Source organism: Grosmannia clavigera, assembly GCF_000143105.1.
Source record: "Grosmannia clavigera kw1407 unplaced genomic scaffold GCSC_82, whole genome shotgun sequence".
NCBI classification, from domain to species: domain Eukaryota; kingdom Fungi; phylum Ascomycota; class Sordariomycetes; order Ophiostomatales; family Ophiostomataceae; genus Leptographium; species Leptographium clavigerum.
In genome coordinates, this window is record NW_014040576.1 from 656,113 (window position 1) to 678,553 (window position 22,441).

Consider the following 22,441-nt stretch of genomic DNA (forward strand, 5'->3'; position numbering starts at 1 on the left):
TTGGTGGTTGCACTCTCTTTCGGTATTTTATGGAGCACCAGACCCGGCGATGCCGCGAGTTTGCCGCACGAGGAGATCCGACAGGCTGACAGGGTGGATGAATGGCAACCTCATTAACGCCTCTGCCTGCGCGGTAATATGGAGAGGAGCTCTTCTTGCCGGCTCCTAATCGTCAATGCCGGACCACGGCGGATATAGACAGGATACTATTCAAAGGCGCCTGGGCTGCTGCTTGGTCGGCGTCAAAGGTTGGCTGGCAGTGAGAACAGCTGAGAGCTGCGTTTCCTCCGCGAGGGTGCGTCGTACTCGTAAAAGCCTCCTCACCGTGACGTCGTTCATGCGTTCTGGGAACGGTTGGCGTCCGGTCTTTGATGGAGATTGGCTGGCAGGCAGCGGATAAGATAGGGTCCACGGTGTGGAGATTTTTCGATGAGGCAGATTGTCCTCGTAATAGGAGAGACGAGCAAAAGGTGCAACGAGCCGGGCGAGAAGGCGGCAATAGGGCATACTATGTACTCCGCAGACCCAGCACGGCTCAGCTAACCAATATATACGGAGAGCGATGAGATACGAGGAGCCTCAGCGGCCCGAGACAGAAGTTCAGGTAGGCTGGAAAGAGCAGCGGTTCCAAGGCGGTGGATGTCGTGGTGAGGGACCGCTCGCTCGTATTGGCAAGTAGCTTCCCCGAAGAAACCCACTCAAGATTCTTCCCACTAACACGACCAGCCACACGTTGCCGTCTTGTTCTACTTGGCCGGCTTCTTATACCGCAAAAGGGAAGAGGCGGTGGCTATTCGGTGGTAGCCTCTCTCCATTCTGTGCTATAAAATTTATGCGTTGCGCAGAGGCTCGCTGGGCACAAGCGACAAAAAGAAATACAAATGGCGGTGCAGCTACTACGGAGTATGTAGTTAGCTATTCGGCGTGTGGAGCCCCCCTGTACGGGGGGTAACCACAGTACCAACGAAAGATCATGCATGCGACGTATTCTCCGTATGTATTACTCATACGACGACAAATCGGCCAGTAAAATGCTTTCTCTGTCTGCCAAGCGGCCCTGACGACAGCCAAGATACCAAGACTGTTCAGCCAAGCGCTTCACGCGTGCACTTACGTGTCTGTTTCTTACAAGTACAGGTGATGGGGCCTGCTCTGGGCAGAGCTGCCCACGTCGTACGTAGCATCGTACTCGTAGTCGCTGTGTCCCTCAACGTGAGCTACTGTAATGGCTCCACTCACATTGCTCAAAGCCCACGACAACCGACACGTATACCTGGGTCTATCTGCGCTTCTTGGCCCGGAGCTACCTCCTTGGCCGACGTTGACGGGATTAATTAGATGCTGGTGTTGGTCCTGGTCTTAGGCTGTGCGGCGTCTTGAGCCGCAAGGGCCGCTACTACATGGCAATGTACAATTGCGACGTACATATTGGTATGGAGTGGTATTGCGTCGGCAAAATCTGGCAGATACGAACAGGCTCGTACTCGTAAGATACGCGTACGGAGTAGTCTACAATTTACCCCATGTTCCTACCATCCTAATATTTCGCGCTGCTGTTAGCCTTTCTTTAGCAATCACATAAATTGCTGCCATTCCCCTTTCGACAACAGCTTAGAATGAGAACGGCAACGGCCATACCCATCGCGAGCGGAACATTACTTGTATGGAGTTCGGGAACTTGCTCACAGAATGGTTCTTTCTTACTCCGCAACTATACCTTTTTCTGCGCGCAAGCAATGTAAAATCTGCTCCGCCTGATGCCGAACGTCCGGCGGCCTCCTCTCGTGAACAGCGGCACAGGCGAGACACGCACAGGCACGGAAGCATGCTCTGTAACTCCCGACTTTTGCAGCGACGGACGAGAGCGAGCACCGTCGTGCAAATGGTCCAATATCAACGCTTCCCCTCCCCTCCCCTCGGAGGCCTTGGTCACACACCAGCGGCTTCACCCGCCAAATGCCTAATAATAAGCCCGGTTCGTATCCAGCAATAGTTAGGGTAGCAGTCCATCTTACTCTGTCCGACGGCCGTCTGACCAGAATCGAGCAACAATACGAAGAATACTCATACGTATACGACGCATGTATGTACTCGTACCTGCGTATACGGAGTACGGATAAAGAAAGGCGCAGTTCCCCCACCACCTGTTTTTCTTCAATTGTCGGAAGGGTATTTCTGATTGGTTGCTAGCTGCAACTCTGGTACCAATGCTGATCTGCGGGTGCCAATCACCTGTTTTCAGCAGGACAGGGGAATACGGCCACGAAGAGGCCCCCAGCTTGCCCAGCCTTCTTTCGCACCACCAAATTCGGTGACGCGTCAGGCAGAGACGTTAGCGCATCGTCGCTGTCTCATCTTCCTCCCACCAAAACTGTGTTTCTGCTTTGTCAAACGTACGACTGCCTGAATGTCGTCCAGCACGTACGGATTGTCATGTCTGGGCTTACCGATCTGTTGTTCCAGATCAGTTGACAGGCCACCGATCTGGGCTTTTGTCCTATGGCTTTGTTGCCGGAGGCAAAACCGCCAAGACTGCCAAGAACGGTCTAAAAATATTACATCATCATGCAGCTTCCACCACAATGGACAACAGCGTATCAATCCCGCTTCTACGATAGTCGCCCACAAACGCGATAAGCGATAGCACGTCTCGCGCCGTGTCAGCCACTTAAAATCTGATTATTATTAGTGGTTTTCCTAACAGTTTACGGAGTACGGAGTACGGAGTCTCCCATCTTCTCACTTGCTTTTCTGTCCTTCACCCGAGACTCCGGCCACGGGGAGCACAGGCCCTTTAAGCCCGTGCTGGTATGTAAGATACATAGTAAGCTACAATATGCACAGCTCTCCGCTAATAGGTCGTGGGCTGGTTACTTTCTACGACGTAAGCGTGTTATCTCGACCTTTTTCCACATCGCATATGCGACCGCTAGCCCGTAGCCGGCGTAGCACGGTCTCCTCTGCTCGGGCCCATCGCCAGATTATTGCTAATTTACACGATAATAGCACATATGTACTCCGTACTCCGTACGTGTACTGCCATAGAAGGAAGGTATATCGAACCCTCTCTGGTCATGCGATCATTAAATATCGGCAAGGCAACAGCCACAAGCGAGACTCTCTAATCGTATCATTCACAACATGTCCTCAACGTATTCTGCAAGGCGCTGTATCGGAGCAATAGATCGCTTGCTCAAGATAATCTCACTCAGCTGCATACGGAGTACGTCGTAGCACATGAACATGGTATCTGGCCAATACTGTGGCGTTTTTTATACGGATGTGGCTGGACAGGGAGAAGCCACAAGCCTAAGAGACATACTATCAACGGCCAGAAAATAAGTCCACCTAATCCACCACCATGGCATCAAGAAGGTAAGCAGGAGTGTACAGGACGGACTCTGCCTCTTTCCTGCTTCTTGACAACCGTTGCCGGCGCTTTCGCATCATATTCTCAAGCATTGTTTTCTCCGTTGCCTGTCTGAGGTGGGGCACATCGATCCCGCTTTCCCGAAACTCTCAGTTGAACCCCTGAAAGCCTGTCAAATCCCACGTCCGCCATCGAAACCACGTTCCTTCTGTCATGTTCTGGACGCGATAGGATCCAGATCCCCTGCATACTCAAGTCTTTACGTCTCTTTTTGACAGCGAGAAGGGCGTCACATGGCGGCCGCCGACGAGCCTAGTGCCGACAACGGCACCCACCCTCGCAAGGACGTCCTGGACAACGAACGAAGCGGGACGGGCAATCCTATAAAGAATGGGGCATCAGAAAAATCCGAATTCCCGGATAAATCGCAAGGGGCCGAGAGTCATGGCGTGATGTCGGCGCCGGGAAAGCAAAGCCTGGCCGATGAGTCGTCCGCGAAAGCATCCGAGACGGAGCTTTCGGTCGGGAAGGAGGAGTGTAACGAAGATCCAGTTCAAGCTGACGCTGGGACTACTTCGGCGAGTGGTCTTGCAGCAGCACTAACGCGCCCGGCCACAACCGTTGTGGCCACATCTATTTCTGAGATGGACGATTTTGGCTTGCCTATTCAAAGGACCGAAGCGATACAGTATGCAACGGATCTCCCAGAGGACAGTTCCAAACCGGCGGAGCAGAGCTCCGAGATGGGAAATATGTACCTACCGAATGCCAACACCAAGGGGGCAAGTTCCGGGGCATCCACCGAGTCACAGAGGAAGCGGTCTTCGCAGGGCAGCACTGAAGATACCAACGGCAAAGTTGAGAAAAGCCCGACGTTCCCAGAATTGGACACCACGCTTGCCAATCGCTCCAATACCGGCATTGACGATGAAGATCTCCGGACACCGATACCGTCCAGAGAGCGAGCTGCCTCCGATGTGTCGGTTGCTTCAATACCAGAATCACAAATCAGTGCAGATGTGAAGTCACAGAAGCGATACACTAAAGACTTTGCGAAGGAGCATGCCCGTGTGGCAAGCGTGGCCAGTTCTGCAGACATCCATAATACATTGTCCGAGTTCTCCCACCAACAATTGTCGACGGAAAAAAAGGAAGTGCCATCTGGTGATGACGGCGGTTGGCAGACGATGCCGGCATTCGCGCCGTACGACATCTACGACGACGACAACCGCCTCATCGCTCGCGAGCACGTCGAGACGGAAGAGGATAGTTATGGCTATGCAGGTCTCGGCGGTGCTGGTAAGGGCTATACACGTGTGTTGGTGGACGACGACGCCGAATCCGCAACAAGCATGGATGAGAACACACAATATCTATTCCAGCAACCTGGCAGTACAAGCATAACGGAGGATGAAGAGCAGCAGCGAGATACGGTCTCACAGATGCAAGCCACTAAGAACTTGCTAACGGAGGGACAACGAATTGCGTATGTCGGTATCACACGTCTACATCTCTCAAATATGGTCAAGGCAGTAGAGAGCATCAAAAAGACAAAGGGATCGCGCAGGACTCTTCAGAATGCGACCGATTCGATGAGGATGTGGTCGCAAAAGATGATGATCCGGCTGTACGCTCATATGGAGATCAGCATAGCTGAGCAGGTCATGATTGAGCAGCTGAGCGAACACGGCGTAGAGCCCAAAGACCTGACGTCCGCACTGATGGCCAATTCGCGTGTCAGTAACCCGATGGCAGGCAACAGAGATAGTATCATCTCCATGTCGTCTTCAAGGGCACCGCAGTCGCCAAAGGCGCCAATGTCTCCTGGATCTTTCGAAGAGGAAGCTGCCGAGCCGCCTCCGCCATATGAGGAGCATACGGGCGAGGAACTTCCAGCTGTTCGTACACCATCTCAGATGCCAACGACGGCCAAGATCGACATCGACCTGCGGTGGACTATTCTTTGCGATCTTTTCCTCGTACTCATCGCCGACTCTGCATACGACGCACGATCGCGAGTCCTCCTCGAGATTGTGGGGAAGAGCCTGGATGTGCCCTGGATTGACATCTGCAAGTTCGAGCGAAAGGTCACCGAAGCGCTGGAGATGCAGCAGAATGCCGAGACGGAAAATTGGGACGAGAAAGACCACATGGAGGCACGGCGAAAGAGGGCGCTGAAGCGACGCTACGTAATGATGGGCTTGGCAACTGTTGGTGGTGGCCTGGTCATCGGCCTCTCGGCAGGTCTGTTGGCACCTGTAATTGGTGCCGGCCTAGCTGCTGGTTTTACCACCATCGGTGTGACCGGAACGGGCAGCTTCTTGGCCGGAGCGGGCGGAGCGGCTATCATCACGTCATCTGCTGCGGCATCAGGCAGTGTTATTGGTGGTCGCGCTGCCGAACGGCGAACGGGTGCGGTGAAGACATTTGAATACCGGCCACTGCACAACAACAAGCGAGTCAACCTCATCGTGACGGTGTCTGGCTGGATGACTGGAAAGGTCGACGACGTGCGGCTTCCCTACAGCACCGTCGATCCGGTCATGGGGGATATCTACTCTGTTTTGTGGGAGCCAGAGATGCTGACAAGCATGGGTGACACAATCAATATTTTGGCGACAGAGGTAAGGGACAAGGATGTCTAGGCAAGACTGAAGGCTGTGCTAACGTCTTCCTGCCTTAGGCACTCACGCAAGGTCTACAACAAGTGCTAGGCAGCACGATTCTTGTGTCACTGATGGCAGCACTGCAGCTGCCGGTGGTTCTGACAAAGTTGGCGTATCTCATCGACAACCCGTGGGCAGTCTCCCTCGACCGAGCCACGATGGCAGGATTGATCCTGGCGGATTCGCTTATTGACCACAGTCTCGGCACGCGGCCCATCACACTTGTGGGATACTCGCTGGGATCACGGGTGATTTACTCCTGTCTGTTGGAGCTGGCCCGCAAGGGTGCCTATGGGCTGGTCCAGAACGTCTTCCTTTTCGGGTCTCCCATCGTGGTGAAGAGGGACGAGTATCTGCGAGCACGCACCGTGGTTGCGGGGCGTTTTGTGAACGGATACAACCGGAATGACTGGATTCTTGGCTACCTGTTCCGTCTGACCAACGGCGGAATTCGACGCGTGGCAGGTCTGGGGCCAATCGACGATGTTCCGGGGATGGAGAACATGGACGTGACGGAGTTTGTTGTCGGTCATATGGACTACCGGACCGCCATGCCTCGGCTCCTGCGTGAATGCGGCTGGCTTGTGGAGAGCGACGAGTTTCACGAGATCGAAGACCCGGACCCGGACAACCATGCGCAGCGGCAGCGCGAGCTGATCAACGAAATCGAGGAAGCACGCAAAGAAATAGAAAAGGAGAGCAAAACGAAGAAGAGCGGTGCATTCAGCTTTTTCAGCCGCAGGAAGAAGGGCGAAAAGCAAGAATGGGAGATATACGAAGAGGCCGCAGCGGCCAGGCGAGCCAAAAACATGAAGCCACAAGACGCGGAGGGGAGCGAAAGCAGAGTTCTGTTTGATGTGGATGCCATCCGAGCTGAGCTGGCCAAGGAAGGGAGTATGAAGGAGGCAGATCTGCAATTCGATCAGCTGCAAGTGCGAGAGCTAAAGTCGACGCTGCCGCCAATGAAGCTAGACGTGGCCTCGACAGCAGGACCGGATTTGCCGCTTCCAGCGCCAGCAACGGCGAGATCATCGCTGCGGTCGTCGTTCAGATCGCCGGGAAGGTCGCCAGGAAGGTCGCCAGGAAGATCACCGAGCGGCAGTCTCGCGGATCTGGACACTGGCGAAGCCGCAACGCCGTTTCAGCTCTCGCACGAGCACCGGTCATATTCGGCGTCATTTGACAGCCACCAGCTGTCGGATGAGCGGACACGACCATTGCGAACGCGAGTGTCTTGGGCACAGCCATATACCAGCAACATGGTGGCAGAAGAGGATGGCATATCCATGGTGTTTGACAGTTCGTTTGACGACGGGCCGTCGGGGGCGGAAGACCACACCATGTCGTCGGCGACACCGTACGCTTCTACCAGTGTTACTCATACGGACGAGTCGGAAGCCTCGATGGACACAAGGTCTCGGCCGACGTCAACGGTACCGGCCATCAAGCTGTCCGATCCGTGGGGCGATGACGATGACGACGATCTAGGGAGGGAACAGGAAATATCAATGACATTTGCATAGCATATCTGGTCGGCGGGAATGGGGTAACGAGGGCCGTTCATAGACACCAACATCTGCACTTGTTTCTTTATTTTTTTGGCTTTTGTTTTGTGGTTTTTGGTCGTTTGTCTTTCTGGTCACCTTTGGCATCGTGTTCTTCCATGTACATTATATACTCGTAGAGGCGCCGGACCCTCCCTCCATAACGTCAAAGCTGTCGGAAGACGGTACAAGTACGTCGCAGGCGCTTAGAAGCCCGGTCATTTTCAGACAAAGACATAAAGCCGCCTTGACGATTGTCTATATTTGTCTTGTGGTGGAGTCTGACAAGGCGTTTTAAAGTGGGACTCGCCGAAATCCTTCGACCTCAGCTTGCCGCCCAAGCCACAATGACAAGAAAAAGGCGAATGAGACGGTTTGCAGGCAAAAGAGCCAAGGTCTCGTATTGGCTCTCGGTTCCGTGTGTGCTTACGGCGCACCATCTTGTTGTGCACATGTCTGCAAGAACGGCCTTGCGCAACCACCAAGTTGTGGACACCATCTGCATATTTTCATGCAAACAAGCCCGGCACAATTCTATTGGCAGGGTACTGCTCCTCTAACCGCGCCTCCTATTGGCAGCTGCATGCGTCATTGGCCAAGGCTGCTCGTGCCATCAGGATGACTACAGAGTATAGTCAATCAAATGAACAGAGAAGGATTCTCAGCGTTCCAACTGTGGAACAGCCGACAGTCTGACTGCATGGCTGACTGACTGGCCCAAGGGAAGGAGCGATGTGCGGTTCTTCTGCCTTGTACGGAGTACCTTGCACGAAAGAGCCGCCGTTTTTCTCCTCCTCTCTTTCCTCTCTTTGCAATTGCATCGTCAGCTTTGTCTCGTTCTCGTTTCTGGGTTTCTCTTCTGCCTGTGTTTCAGTGTCCCTGTTCAGGACTCCCAGCTGCCTTCAAAGAGTGCAGCCAGGCATAGACAGCCGTTTTCCTCTCTCCCCGGTCTGCCTATTCTGACGCTGCTCACCTTCGCCGTGCTACTGCTTGTACGTGTTGGACTCGTTGTCGTGACAATATCACACACGCGCACAAACAGAGCCATGCAGTTTCTCGGTATCCTACTACTTGGTGTACTCCAGGCTAGCAATGGCCCCGTCTGCGTTGCCGCAACCCCGACTACTGAAGGCAATGTACCGTCGCCGACGGTCGAGTTTGAAAGCCTTCCTACCGGCACGAATAATAGCTCTGTTCTCGTTTATCCGCCGTACACTTTTCGATACAAAGCAAATACCAATATTTCAACCGAGTACGTTCGATTGTTCAACGACACGACGCCCATTCTAGACTCGAGTTTTCCATCTGGACCTGTCAACCTAAGCTATACCGAACGGAGTTCGGTGACTGGGTACAACTGGGAGATCGCCCTGTCGGGGACGTCTGGTCCATCATATACTGGCGCTTTCCTGTTCTTCGAGGTTTCCTGGAATACTACTAGATTTAGCGGAACCTCTTATAGCGGTGTCTTCACTTATGGCGATGATTTGCTCTTGAACTATTCCCGGTTCCAGATTGGAAGCGCATATAAGAGCGAAACAACGACCCCCCTCTTCATCAATGCAACAGCAACAGAAAGCCAGATGGCCCTGACAGCCCAATCGACCGCTGCCACTGCCTCCACCGCTACAATGGCATCTGGTTCGAGCAACACTTCATCGTCTGTCGGCCGTGAAAACACAAGCAGCCACAAAAGTCTTAGAGGAGGTGCGATTGCTGGTATTGTTGTTGGAGTTGTGGTCGGACTCGCAGTTATCCTCGGTCTCGTCTGGCTCTTTTTCAGGCGGCGTCAACGTATCAATCGCGGTTACAGCTCCCCGCATCATTCGAGGTCGATCGGACCTGGTGTTGGAGTCAGCGTCGTTGCACACCCGGGCGATGATGCTACTGTCAGCGTGGGTGTCGGCGCTGATATCGGTATTGATGTTGGAGCTGCTGCTGCTGCTAGTGTCGCGGCGGAGAAGAGCCGTGTCATCGGTGTGGTTTCGAGCGATTCTGAAAGAAACGATGGTGCCAACAGCCCTTATACCGATGATATCGACTCTGTTGCGGACAGCCATATTGGTGCACCGGCCATTTCTAGCCATGTTGCTGCACTTATCGAAGACGGCATGACGGCCGAAGATGTAGCGAGGCTGGCTGCCGAAGAGATAGAGCTTGATGCTGCCATACAAAATGCAAGCCAGGGCAGAACGGCGGAAGCAACAGCACATCAGTAGTGCGGATGGGAGGGTCGCAGCTGGTCTTGTTTTTTTTTTTTTTTTTTTTTTTTTGGGGGGGGGGGATATATGGGTTTTTTTTTGTTTCATGTACACTTCTGCCGTTGTTGTCTGGATACACGTTGAATTGTAAACAGCGGACGGTTCAAACTCTTGCATTGGCTCATGTTCCTCTGGCCCTCTCGTGCTGACGTGTGGTATTTTGTATTATTCTGGCTCCTGGTCACAGTATTGCTCATGGAGAGTGGCCAGGTAGTCGGCAGAGCCTGCTCGTTCTGCTAGCGACACGAGCTGCTGTGCCTTGCCGACAACCGGGGCATCGATCATGGCGCCGTCGAGGACAAAGGCGCCACGTCCGGCAGCAGCAGCTCGACCAGCAGCCACAAGCACGCGCACAGCCCAGGCCAGCTCTCGGCGATCGGCATCAGATTCGTCGACTCCGTTGTCGATACCGTTCGCGCCAGCTCCGCGCCCAAAGACCTGCTGGATGACGGCGACCTGGGACGGGTGGATGCACTGCTTTCCTGTGAAGCCCATGCCGCGACCGTTGCGGCACTCGTCGGCCAGCGTGGCCATGCCGCGATCGCCCCGGAAGGCGGTGCAGACGAGATCGAGTGCTGAAGTCAGGCGAAAGGCGCGTGCAGCCGTGACGACGGCGCTGCGGGCGTACTGGAACTCGGTCAGTGATGGGGTGCGGCTGATGGACAGGTCGAGGGCAAAGTCTTCAGCAGCAAAGATGAGCCCATCGAGCTGGGCATGGACAGGCGACAAAGTGCTTGAGAAGACGGAGCGTCCGGCCGAGCAGATGGCGTGCAGGTCCATGACGGCGCGTGCGGATTCGATGAGGGCAATCAGCTTGGGAAGCGGGAGTGGTGACGACAGATCACGATCAGAGGCACGAGTGCCGAGAATGTGGCGGACGACATCTGAGACAAACGTCAGGTCGGCAGCAGAGTCCACCTTGGGCACGACAATGGCATCGACGGCAGCCAGCGCCAGCGGCCCCAACTCGGTGAGATCGGCTAGGGCGTGGCGCGAGGAGACGGCATTGATGCGGACGGCGATCTCGCCGCTGTGATGTCCGGTGTTTCGGGATGCCGTGGAGCCGCTCGACGACGACGTTGGCACGAGGCTCTCCAGGTGGGCTCGGAGAGCAGTCCGGGCGGCCGGCTTGGCCGACTCCGTCACAGCATCCTCGAGATCGTACGTGATGTTGTCCGACGACAATGTCAACGACTTTGCCAACATCTTGGCCGAGGACGCAGGAACTGGCGACTCCCAAAAGAGCCATTGTCAGCTACAGCAGCAGATGGAAGCCTGTGATACGCCCAACTCTCGGCTACATCGCAGACCGGCAGCTCACCGTAGAGGAGCGACCTCCGCAACGCCGACGTGGCCATGGCTCGCTTGATCGGCACGGGAATCGACAGATGGGCGAGTTTGTCGATCGACTGTGCAGCAGCTCGAAAGAGCTTCCCCCGCACCGGCCGAAGCTGCAGCCATGTAAGTGGATTCTGCCGGCCAATACCGCCTTCTCCTCTGGAACTGTCGGCCAGACACGTAACTCTCTGTCCCAACTACTCGTACCTCTCCTTTTCGCGTTTCCCACACAAGCACCCCAACGCCTTGCGCCCGACGAGCAGACTCTCGGTCCCGCGACAGATCAACGGACTCACGACGGAAACGCGACCGTCCCGACGACCAGCCGGCCTGCCTTTTCATCGAATCGAACCCAGTTCGACCACGTCTCGCCGCGCGACCTCGCCCTTCTGTTTGCGCCATCACCACATCCACCACATCCACTACTCCCACCCTCTCTCTTCCCATGGACGCTCAGCAGGTGCCGCCAGGCTCGCTGAGCTGGCGCCTCAGCACACATCCCATCACGCTGCTCACCTATCTGGGCATCCGCATCGGTGCGTCAATCAAGACCAATCGTCGACCGCTGACAGCTGCATATGCTGACATGCTTCTCTACAGGCAGCTTGCTCGTCTACCTCTTCGGCCTTCTCTTTACGGCCAACAAGTATGACCTCGTCCGGTTGCCGGTTTGGTTATACTCCCCCCCTCTGACAGTGCATCCCTAGGGTTCTCGTCTTCATCATCACCATTCTCCTGTTGGCTGCCGACTTCTACTACCTCAAGAACATTGCCGGCCGCCGTCTCGTCGGCCTTCGCTGGTGGAATGAGGTTGACCCGCAGTCTGGCGACAGCCACTGGGTCTTTGAGAGCAGCGACCCGGCATCTGGCCGCGTCAACAACGCCACCGACAGCCGCTTCTTCTGGCTAGCCCTCTATGTTCAGCCGCTGTCGTGGTCCGGCCTCTGCATCCTCGCCATCTTCCGGTTTAACATACTGTGGCTGCCGCTGCTTGGTAAGCCGACTTTCTTCTCTTTTTGCTTCTCCTCCCACTGCTCTCTCGCTCGTGCTGACAGTCGGCAGCCATCGCCCTCGCCTTGACCATCACCAACGCCCTCGCCTTTTCCCGCTGCGACAAGTTCGGCCAGGCTTCCAACATGGCTGGCTCAGCCTTCTCCACCAACATTGCCAGCAGCATCGCCACCGGCGTCTTCGGACGCTTCATCGGCCGGTGAAGCGCCGTCGTCAACAGGCCATAGGCACCTGCTCCTTGTCTTTAGGTCACTTGCCAATTCGCGTTCTGGCGAGTCGACTTCTGCTCAAAAGCAGGTCGTAAAGACATCGAACCCCCTCCCAAACATTGCATGCTTCTATGTTTCACGCTTTTGGTTTTACTTTGAGAACAGGAGGGCTATTCGGAACACCTGCGCGGTCTTTGCACTACATTCATCATAATGTCTATGGGAAATAAGGGCACTGCTATGTCTATAGTCCTTGCTCGTCCCCATCAAGATGTAAAAGGGCAGTCACTGCCCAGTAATCCAGCCAGCGCCGGAGTCAGTCAGGCTAGAAGTAGACAGCTTTAGCACAATCACGTTTGTAAGATACGATACTACTAAAATGCAGCTGAATTCTCTGAACGCTGAGATAAGTGAGCATGAAAAACGTAACCAACTAACTAATCCGTTGACAAAATGAGTGTCCCGATAAAGAGGCTTCACTCCTAGACAAGATTGGGGGCTGATCCTAAAAGCTTATCCTAAAGCCATAATACATTGATTGATATTGACAAAAACTCCATCCCTAAGCCATTTCTCTCATAAGTTGGCCAGAGTCATAAACGATCGTGTGGCGACGTCGGTAGTGTTCTAGTGTCAAAGCAACGCCCTCTGATGTCATGATACCCAACGCCCCAGAATAAGCCCGAGTAAAGAGGGAACAAGGAAAACCGTCCAAACGGTGAAATATGCCCTTGTGGTTCTCGACAAGCAAACTGCTTGTCAACTCTTGACGTCCAAAACAAACAGCAATGAAAAAAAGCCCCCAAAACAAGCCAAGAAAAATCTTCCCAGTAAAAAAACAAAATGGGCAGTTCGGTGGTGCCAGTGTCGCTTGATCAAATCTTGGTCTACCCTCTGTAACGCCCTTGTAGTGACTTCAGTAAAGATGTCATGGTAATGCGGCCGCATCTAGCGTGCCAATGCTCTACCGATATAACGTGAAACAACCAAAAAAAGAGGGAGAGCCCCCGTAATGCTGAGAGAACTAAAGGAAAAAGGGCTGGTGGAATATCAGACGAGTATACCACATCATCTAATGTCAAGCTGGAAAGGCTTGAAACGGCCGCCAATGGTATGACAACGAGGGCATTTCCTTCGGGCACCTTGCTCGCCCATCAGGATTCCCACGCAGGTTTGACAAAGACCACATACGCACTCCGTGCAAGCGTACGACTCTTTGAGCTGTGCGATACCACCGCAGGCGGCGCAGTATATCTGTGGGTTCTGGGACGAGTAGTTCGGGGATGAGTCAGACAAGCCGCGCGAATCCATGTTGAATACATCGCCACTCTCGTTGCTCTCCACAGACGGGAACGGTTCAGGCGCCTCCTGGGCGTATGACGGGGGCGTAAGGGCCTGCTGCAACGGCGACGCCTGGTAGCCATGGGTCTGCTGATGCTGGAAAGTGTGATGAGGAAAGGGTGGCAGAGAAGCACGATGTATGGAAATGGGCGACTGTGGCACCTTGCATCGTTAGTTAGTAGTCTGCACAGATAGCAGAAACCACGTCACAGCTTACAGGCGTTCTGTCTTCGTCAATGTCTTCCGTAGCCGAAGCAGCAGCATCGATGAGATCTTCCCAACGCTTGCCAAACTCCGACGGCTCGGCCGACATGGCCTTGATGGGACCACCCGGGCGTAGGCGGTCGAGAGCTGAAGCCTCGTTTTGTATTCTGCGCAACCAATCGGAGCCAGATCCTCGTGACCTTTGCTTCTTGTGATGTGCCTCGCGAGAGCGCTTGGAGACAGACTGCTTCCTCGGCCGTGCGGGTCCCATCGGACGCTGCAGTGGAGGCAGCGTGGACGATCGCCCAGGAGGAGATGTCGATAATATTGAGGGTAGAAGCTCGCGCGGACGGTTGTGGTTCATGCCAGGAAAAGGCTCGCTTGTTACATCTGGATTGGCCATGTGTATTGGGGGCAATTCGATGGATGCTCGGGACATTCTACCCTTTTCATTATCAGAGTGCCAGCCCTGAGCGGTGCTGCGTTAGCAAACAGACTCTTGGGCAGCAACAAATAGAAGCTGCAAAGGTCAGGCTCACATCGTCCCAATCGCGCTCCGCCAGTTTGTGATTGTGCAGCTGTGCCAATGTGGCGGCAGCACTTGCCGCGTGCAGCATGGACCCGAGCGGATATTCGTTATCGGGATTCCGGGGAACGCCTTGCGCATTTGGCTTCAGTGCACCATTCTCTTGGTGGTACGGCTTGTTCTGGTGGATGGACGACCCGTTGACGATATTAGCAGTGGGGCCTCCGGGAGGGCTGCTAGACAATCCGGGCGGACCAGCACCAGAGTTGTGCTGGCTCTGTGGCCGTTCACTAGGCGGGGTGTTGATCATAAGCATGAAGCTTTCCTCGGTGGCTGGGAGCTTAGATATGTAATGCTCTGGGTGGGCACGTCGGATATGCTCCTGCATGGAGCGATACCGTTTCTCCTAATCGGTTGGCAGCCCCGTTAGCATCCACTGAACCACAATATATCCACAATCTTCCTCTTCTGATTCGAGGGCGCATGCACTGTGAAATTCAAGGGACGAAGAGGGGCCACTTACTCCGATGCAACGCTTCCGACAGCTGGAGCCATCTTGGTTTCTCAAGGGGCAGACAACTTCATTGTTGGCGTCGGTGATGGAAAAGGAAGAGGTGAGGGATGATCTGGGCGGCATCTTGACCCCACCATGCGCTTTTAATTGATGGGGTGTCTAGATGCTTGGCGACGCTCAACAGACTGTAATCTTTAGAGCGGTTCGGGGTGGTAAAGCTAAGCTCTGCTTGATAAAAATGTTTTGGTATTGGAAATCCGGGCACCAACAGCGGGGAACGAAGTCACGATAATAGCTAGCCGATAAGAGTGGAGGGGAAGGCGATGCCAGTAGCTGGATGCGAAAAAGGAAGCGCCCACTCAATAACCGTCACGAAAAGGCCGGTGATGGTGGCGCAAGCACAGCGATAAATGAGGTGCGAACGAAGATTGCGCGCGACCAAGAAGAGGAGGCGATAGCACAGATTCAGAGTGAGGTTGCCGCGGCTGATCAACGAGAAGTTGTGCTGACTGGGAGGTGATTGGTAGAGGACGACGTCGAGAGAGTTGAAGCTGTTGCGACCGCATTAGACGAGACGGTCGAGGCGGATGACGTGAGCTGGTCAGACAGCTTTTGCTTTCCTCTGTTGCTGAGGTAGAGCTCCAAAAAAAAAGACGCAAAACAGAAAGGATCAAGGGATTTTAACGACGGCTCTGAACTAGGTCAGAGACGTAAATGGGTTGCGCAAATTTCTGGTGTTGAGGCTTAAGTGGTATTTGCGGCAGAGGAGGCGACAGATTAAGAACAAAGCAAAGAAGCTCCAAGCTTCTTCTATTTGGGAGGAGGCGATGTTTCTTCTTCTGCGCTGTTTGGTCCTAGGGGTGTAACGAGAAACGTTTCGGCTGTGGGCAAGAACCAGTTGGTGGGTAGTGTCAGCAGCGTAGAAAATAAATAGGGTGGGAGGTAGCCCAGAGGAGAGGGAGTAAAGAAGAGGACCGATGCGACGGTGACAGCCGGGAAAGAGCTGTGGGAAGGAGAGAGGAAAGAAAAGTGGTGATGGTGTTGTAAGAAGGGAAGAAGAGTTTGAAGAGAGAATGGGGAGCCGAAAGCAGCGATAAAGACGCGGCGGAGCAAAAACGGACAAGGAAACCTCGAAACAAGGGACAAGAGGCAGGCAGGGTAGGAAAAAGAATGAGGGGGTGGGTGAAAGAGAAAGTGGGTTCAAGGACGTACCGAGAAGAGACGGAGGTCGGCCGGAGTGGGCTGGGTCACGGGATTGGTATTGTAAGGAGTAGGTCGAGGTTTAGCAGGCGGCTAGGCGACGAGAGGAGCGAAGAGGCGAGCAGGCAGACTGCAAGGCGGGTGAACGGCGGCCGGTGTGGTTCTGGTAGTTGAATCTTACTCGTACTCGTGGCTGCAGGACTGCGAAATTCGCACAGAGCGGGTTTTCGGCTGGTCCTGCGTACTGGTCCTGCGTGCAGGAGCAAAATGGTGGCGCGCAAAAGCGGGACGAAACAGACGACAGGGAGGGAACTGCAGGTGCATGGGGGCTGCAGAAAAGAGAATAGTGACAGGTGCTCAAAGTGGGAGCATCTATTCTCCTCTGGTCCCGTTCTTGGCCGTTCTTTGGCCGGGTTGGGTGCTGCGGGTGTGTTCAGCTAATATAGAGACATCAATGCAAGCAATCAAGCGGAGTGGTCGAGAGGCGTGTTTTAAGAGCGGAGGCCGACAAGAGGGGAGAAGAGCAAAGGACGAGGGGAAGGGAGGCAGGGGGGGGGGGTGAGATTGCGAAAAAAGGCGTGAATGTCCCGGTACGAAAGTTTCTTAGCAGCGATGGAGCTAGGATGTCGTCAGGTGTGGGTGGCTTAGTGGGAGGGAGGGCAGGCGAAAAGAGAGGGGTGCCACCGGTGGAGCGGCATGGAGGACGGGCGACGGCAAGCATGGAGGAACGATGTGGCCGGAGATGGGGTTGCAGCTGAAAGGATGGCGATGGAAATGGAGGATGGACTGGAAGAAGGGAGTGTCGAGCGAGATCTGGTCCTCCATGCGCTGCTTTGGCCGAGTCTGAAAGGGCAGGAACGCGGGGGTAGGCGTAGTCAGGTAGGACGGGTAGGACGAAGGAACGAACTGGGATGCACCTTGCGCCTGCCAGAACGTCGTCGTTGCGAGGGTACAAGTACGAGTAAGATACTCGTTCATACCTTCACACCTTCCGAGTGGGGGGTGGAGACAACCAGGCTTAGGCTGGGCGCAGATAAAAAGATGGCAAAAACAGCGATGGGAGAGCGCTGATTGGCCGGCGCTCCAAGCTCTAGCTATGGGTCCTTCCTCCGTCTTTACCACCCAAACAGCTCCGGCTAATGTTCGTTCCTGGGTGGCAAGAGCGCACGAGCTTGGGAATTGGCTTTTTTTCGGTCGAGTCGCCCGATGGTGGTGAACGTGCCAATAGCCCGTGTGCGTGCTCGTACTTGGTACTCGTACTCGCACGCACTGGACACTTGACTCGGACTCGTCTCGAAAGCATCGCGCGCAATCTCGTAAGATACGAGCAGCTCCGACAGGCGGTTCATACTGTGTACTCCGTACTCCGTACTTGCTTGCCCAGAGGCCTGGGCGGATGGCGGGGCAGCCTGTTTCGCCAAGTCCCCACCACAAAGGAAAATACGGCAGAACCAGATCAGGAATAGGAAGCTGCGAGCACGACCACATCCTATTGGCAGTGCACCAGCGTCCTCGAGATCCCATGGCAAAGCACATCTGTCTGGGTCATATGCACGAGAGGCAGGTTCCACCGTTCCACCCACCTGTGCTGTCTCACTCGAGTACTGGCGATGCCGGACCCTCGAGCTGCTGCTAGCCGACGCGTGTGTGAATGTGAGCTGATAAAGGACCGGAATAATAATCTTCTTACTATATATGGCACCTGCCGACTAATACAAGTACTGTCACCTCTGGCCGGTCCACTATTATCGCATGTACTGGTATTTTTCCCATTTCTAGGCATTCTCGGCAGCGGCTTCGCTTCTATCCTCTGTCTGTTTTCTGTTTTTCTGTTTTTCTGTTTTTCTCCCTTTTATTATCTGTTTTCTTTTTTTCTTTGTTATTAGTAGTCCCGGGCTGTGTCCCAGGTTCTGGAAGCTCTCGTGGCTCCACGTCATCCGGGACCGTTGCCACAGACCCTCCGTCCCACTGGGTCCTCTGTTGACTCACAAGCTCTGGAGCTAATAGCTTCCTTTGTCCCATCTACTTCACTACAGTAATACCAAGAGAAATCCGTTTTTTGCCTTCATTCTCGCCTCCCCTTCTCGGCCTGTCCGGCTCAGCGTCCTTTCGCTCATTGCGTGGAATCGAAGCTGAGCTTTGCTTCTGGCAAAAAAAAAAAAACCCCCAAAACCCGCCCCTTTCCCTACAAGTATAGCTTTCGGGCCTGTCAGCCGGCCGAGAGGGAGCTTTGTACAGCTGTGGCTATCCACAATTCTTGTGCATACTTTTCCTCCGTGTCCGTAATCTAGATGTTCTTACATGGTACACACAACTTGCATTTCCTCGATTCTTTTCTCTCGCCAGGGCTCAACTATTCCCCCTTCGGCCACCTGCATCAGGCAGGGCTGAAGCTACACAGTCGCATTGGCCACTGAAAATTGAGACGGCGTGCTTCAGAAACTGCAGCTTTGTCGACTTTCTGACAGCATTTATCTGCACACCGCCCTCTGAAGAGGTCATGGGTTAGGGAGCTTGAGTGCTCTCCACTATAATTGGCTCCGTTCCTAGCTTGCTTACAATCCAATGCAACTGGCTTTTGATTGGCTAACTTTCGGGACGTGCTGCGTCCCACGTTGTATCTTATGAACTCACAAGCACAAGATAATGAACAGAGATCCATTGTCATGGCTTCGTCAGGCTACTGTCAGCCATCTGCGACAGTGGCGCCCCTCTTTGGTTCGCCGTCGCTTACGTGCCGCAGTCTTGAATGTAATAAGTGATAATTCCATGTAGCTATTAAACGACTAAAACGACAAATAGTGTCAAGCACATGCTTGCATAGAGGTCATGATCGAAAGAGGACAACCAAACTCAAGACGTCTATACACACTCGAAGGAAAGCATACGGATGTGCCCACCAGCCAAAAACAAAGCCAAAAAATATAGATATAGGTGTTTCCTAGAAACGAGATGTAAACCCCAATAGACTGGTCAAAAAAATCGCATGTTGTTAGGGAGCCTGCGAGCTTTTCCTCTCGTTGAGAGGCGCAGTCATTTTCTGAAGCTGCCGAAGAAACTCTGTGACAAAGTCCTCAAAATTGATAATGATGAAGCCGTCTCGGTCGTCGTCATATTTCTTGAAGATGTCCGTCATGCGCTTCAACGTGATACACGACTGCATGAAGATGTCAAAGGTGATGACGCCCTTGCGTCCATTGTCGTACATGAGGAAGATAAACTCGACAAAGCTGTCGGAGAGCCGGTACTGGAAGGACACGAGGGCAGCCTTGAACTCGGACAGCGAAATGGTGCCGCTGTGATCGGCGTCGAACTTGTTGAAGATGTCGCACCACTTCTCGAGGAAGCGCCAGAGGCCGACAAACTCGTCAAACTCCAGCTCACCGTTGCGGTTGCTGTCAAACATGCGCACCATCATGTTCACCGTCACGGGATCGAACTTGGTGGCGTCGCCGTTGACTAGCGTCTCGGCCAACTGCACCTCAGTGACAAATCCCTTTGCTGTAGTCATGTCAGTCTGTGTTCTGCACCCCCAGCCCCAAGCGCGCGCATAGGCTGTCTCACCCTGCTTGTCAAGATCCCGGAAGAGCCGTATGAGCTGCTCGCGCGACATCGTTTCGCCCGTCTGGAACATGACCGGTGTCGGCGTTGGCGAAGGCGGCTGCGGCGCTAAGCGAGGCGGCATCTGGGATCGCGGCGGAGGCAACGTATTGCCACCGCCACGTGGTCCGCTGGGCAGTGAAGGCCCAGGCCGATCATTGTAGTAGTGGTCGCGCGGGGGGACGGCCGGCGACATGGGACGTTGCGCTACTGCCGGTGGGCGGTACTGCTGCTGCTGCTGCTGCTGCTGCGGTGGAGGAGACGTGTACTGCCGATGTAGGTGTTGGTGTGGGTGTGGCTGTTGGGGACGGAAGTTCTGGTTAGGCGAAACCATGGATGGAGACGCGACCGGTGCCGGAGTGCGTCGGCGTTTGTCTTCGGCGGTCTGTAGCGGTGCAGGCGCCTTGTTCGGGCCCTTCTGCTCCGGCTCGGCGAACCTGGGCAGCTCGTCCGGATTATAGGGGCGGTTGTATGCCATTGGTCGTGCGTGGCCTCGCTCTTCGGCGCTATTTTTGATATAATCAGTCAAGGGGCTCGTAGGAGGAATTCGATGACGGTGATTGGGGCAAGAAGCGAGACAAATGCAGCCGTGATGCTGGATGTGAAGCTAGATGCGAAGCTGAGCCAGAGAAGGGGGAGGGGATGGGGGATCATACACGTTTCAGAGTTGGACTGGTCGCAGAAAATATCCGGCAGGACTAGCGGGTAGAGGCAGTGCAATCGGCAAGCCGGTCTCTGTTCGGGAAGCTGGGCGGAAGCGAAAAGCACCGATTCTGCAAAGCAGACGCATTCCCGTCGGTTTTGTACTATGCAGGATGATGCGGCAGCAATCTTCTTAGTAAAGAGGGGTGACGTGGAGACAAGCCCCCCAACGGAGGCAGGCGCAGAATTAAACTGCAATGCAGCCCTTGCTGTCCTTGCACTCCTGCTCCTTTTAGGTCTCCCCTTAGGCGAGGCTTGACCGATTGCTAGGGCTTATTATTGAGACCCAGCACGCCCGTGGCGCTTCCGCCAAGACAGCTCCGGTCCAATTCGTCTACGCCCTCACGCCGTCATACATAAAGGGGGGCTTGGCACGCTCATTGGGCAGCCGCGCCACTCTGCTCCTTCCCGGCAGCAGGACCCCGCAACGTTATATTTTAGTGGGGTGGCTCACCATGGGGGAAAAGACCTGTCTTCGCTGCCAGATGAGGCCTAAAGCGCCTTCCTAGTAATATCGTATCGTATCGTATCTTGGAAGGTCGCAAGCCGCCGGCTGAACCCCGCTGTAGTTGCCAGCAGTGGTGGCTGTCTGCCAATAAACAGCACAACCCCTGTCCCTACTGTAGTGATCAGCCTCACCCCCGATTTTCTGCCACAAAATCCCCGTAGTTTCTTGCGCCATTTCCTCCTCTGGTATCCTATTTCGCTTCTACTGCCTCCTTTCTAGGATTTTTTGAATTGCCCTCCATCTGTTCCATACTTCCAATGTCGGCCCTTGAACCTCCACCGACCAACGTCCCCAGCACTGCTACTGTGTTGGCTGTGGCTCCAACCGTGACTGGAACGAGCGAATTCTGGATATTTGGCTATGGGTGAGGCGCACCGTTTCAGCTTGTTCAGCCTTGACGGCTGTGTTGTTCTAGACTAACTTCCTCTGTAGAAGCCTGATCTGGAAACCACCCCCTCATTTCGGTAACGATCTGTCTTTTGGGCGTATATTTTAGATAAGACCCGTCACTGCGAGCTCTCTTGCTGATGTAGATGGCTTCTTGACAGACAGGAGAATTCCAGGATGGGTCAACGGCTACGTCCGAAGATTCTGGCAGGTAAGAGAACCAGATTCCCTTTTTTTGTGTCTTCAGCAAGTCTGACCTTTATGATAGGCCAGGTGAGCACTTTGCAAATATTTGCTTATATGGGGCTCGTCTCCAGCAAATGACCAGTAGCATATCATCTGACAGAAGGTGGCCACGTGCAGTGAAGACCATCGGGGAACGCCTGAAGCCCCTGGCCGTGTTGTTACCCTGATCGAGCGGTCTTTCTGGGAGAGCCTCACCGACCACCACGCATCGGCCTCAGAGAAAACATGGGGAGTAGCTTATCGGATAGCTGCCGAACATGCCGCAGAGGTCCGAGAGTATCTCGACATCCGCGAGATCAACGGGTACACCATTCACTACACGCCCTTTTACCCCGCGGACAAGTCGCCTGCCTTCACCACGATGGTATATATCGGTACACCGGACAACGCCCAGTTCACCGGTCCTCAGGACGTCCAGTCACTCGCCGAGCACATATCTCGATCCTCCGGTCCAAGCGGTCCAAACATAGACTATCTTTGGGGCTTGGAGTCAGCCCTGGACGAGCTAAGCCCCGAGAGTGGGGATGAGCACATCACAGACTTGTCAAACCGGGCTCGGGCAATTAACGAGCAGTTTGCAGCAGCAGATCGCTGCCAAGGAAGTCGGCACAGCTGAAAGGACGGAAGCGGAAGAAGCACGGGTCTCGACCGTAGGACCGGAGGGCAGACAAGAGCAACGATCATCCTAGATATGGCAGAAAACAGACTTTATGAGACTCGCTTGTGGTTGCCGTCAGACTTCCCCAAGTTTGCAAGGGCTACCTTCCTCTCCTTTTCATCATGCATACCCTCCCTCCACTTGGGAGTCTCAAAC

At 54.3% G+C, this 22,441-nt stretch overlaps 7 protein-coding genes across 7 annotated transcripts; 4 read left to right on the plus strand and 3 right to left on the minus strand.

Moving 5' to 3' along the window:
- Positions 1-3,663: 3,663 nt before the first annotated feature.
- On the plus strand, positions 3,664-7,559 carry CMQ_7815 (duf726 domain containing protein; the record flags this gene model as incomplete). Its single annotated transcript, XM_014313455.1, has 2 exons — positions 3,664-5,994; positions 6,054-7,559. The coding sequence occupies 2 exons, from the start codon at positions 3,664-3,666 to the stop codon at positions 7,557-7,559; spliced, it is 3,837 nt and encodes a 1,278-aa protein (XP_014168930.1).
- A 1,067-nt stretch (positions 7,560-8,626) lies between these two features.
- On the plus strand, positions 8,627-9,799 carry CMQ_7879 (uncharacterized protein; the record flags this gene model as incomplete). Its single annotated transcript, XM_014313519.1, has 1 exon — positions 8,627-9,799. One exon carries the CDS (start codon positions 8,627-8,629, stop codon positions 9,797-9,799), a length of 1,173 nt encoding a protein of 390 aa, XP_014168994.1.
- A 207-nt stretch (positions 9,800-10,006) lies between these two features.
- CMQ_7892 (carbon-carbon lyase) lies at positions 10,007-11,047 on the minus strand (the record flags this gene model as incomplete). The annotated part of the gene is made up of 1 exon (XM_014313532.1): positions 10,007-11,047. One exon carries the CDS (start codon positions 11,045-11,047, stop codon positions 10,007-10,009), a length of 1,041 nt encoding a protein of 346 aa, XP_014169007.1.
- Positions 11,048-11,624: 577 nt separating this feature from the next.
- Positions 11,625-12,393, plus strand: CMQ_7894 (clathrin-coated vesicle protein; the record flags this gene model as incomplete). The annotated part of the gene is made up of 4 exons (XM_014313534.1): positions 11,625-11,715; positions 11,780-11,825; positions 11,887-12,173; positions 12,242-12,393. 4 exons carry the CDS (start codon positions 11,625-11,627, stop codon positions 12,391-12,393), a joined length of 576 nt encoding a protein of 191 aa, XP_014169009.1.
- Positions 11,813-15,107, minus strand: CMQ_7812 (transcription factor; the record flags this gene model as incomplete). The annotated part of the gene is made up of 5 exons (XM_014313452.1): positions 11,813-12,085; positions 13,591-13,902; positions 13,958-14,413; positions 14,484-14,876; positions 14,994-15,107. The coding sequence occupies 5 exons, from the start codon at positions 15,105-15,107 to the stop codon at positions 11,813-11,815; spliced, it is 1,548 nt and encodes a 515-aa protein (XP_014168927.1).
- Positions 15,108-19,176: 4,069 nt separating this feature from the next.
- Positions 19,177-20,262, minus strand: CMQ_7971 (calcium-binding modulator protein; the record flags this gene model as incomplete). Its single annotated transcript, XM_014313611.1, has 2 exons — positions 19,177-19,685; positions 19,749-20,262. The coding sequence occupies 2 exons, from the start codon at positions 20,260-20,262 to the stop codon at positions 19,177-19,179; spliced, it is 1,023 nt and encodes a 340-aa protein (XP_014169086.1).
- A 989-nt stretch (positions 20,263-21,251) lies between these two features.
- CMQ_7964 (cation transport protein) lies at positions 21,252-22,243 on the plus strand (the record flags this gene model as incomplete). Its single annotated transcript, XM_014313604.1, has 3 exons — positions 21,252-21,358; positions 21,547-21,592; positions 21,728-22,243. 3 exons carry the CDS (start codon positions 21,252-21,254, stop codon positions 22,241-22,243), a joined length of 669 nt encoding a protein of 222 aa, XP_014169079.1.
- Positions 22,244-22,441: the final 198 nt, after the last annotated feature.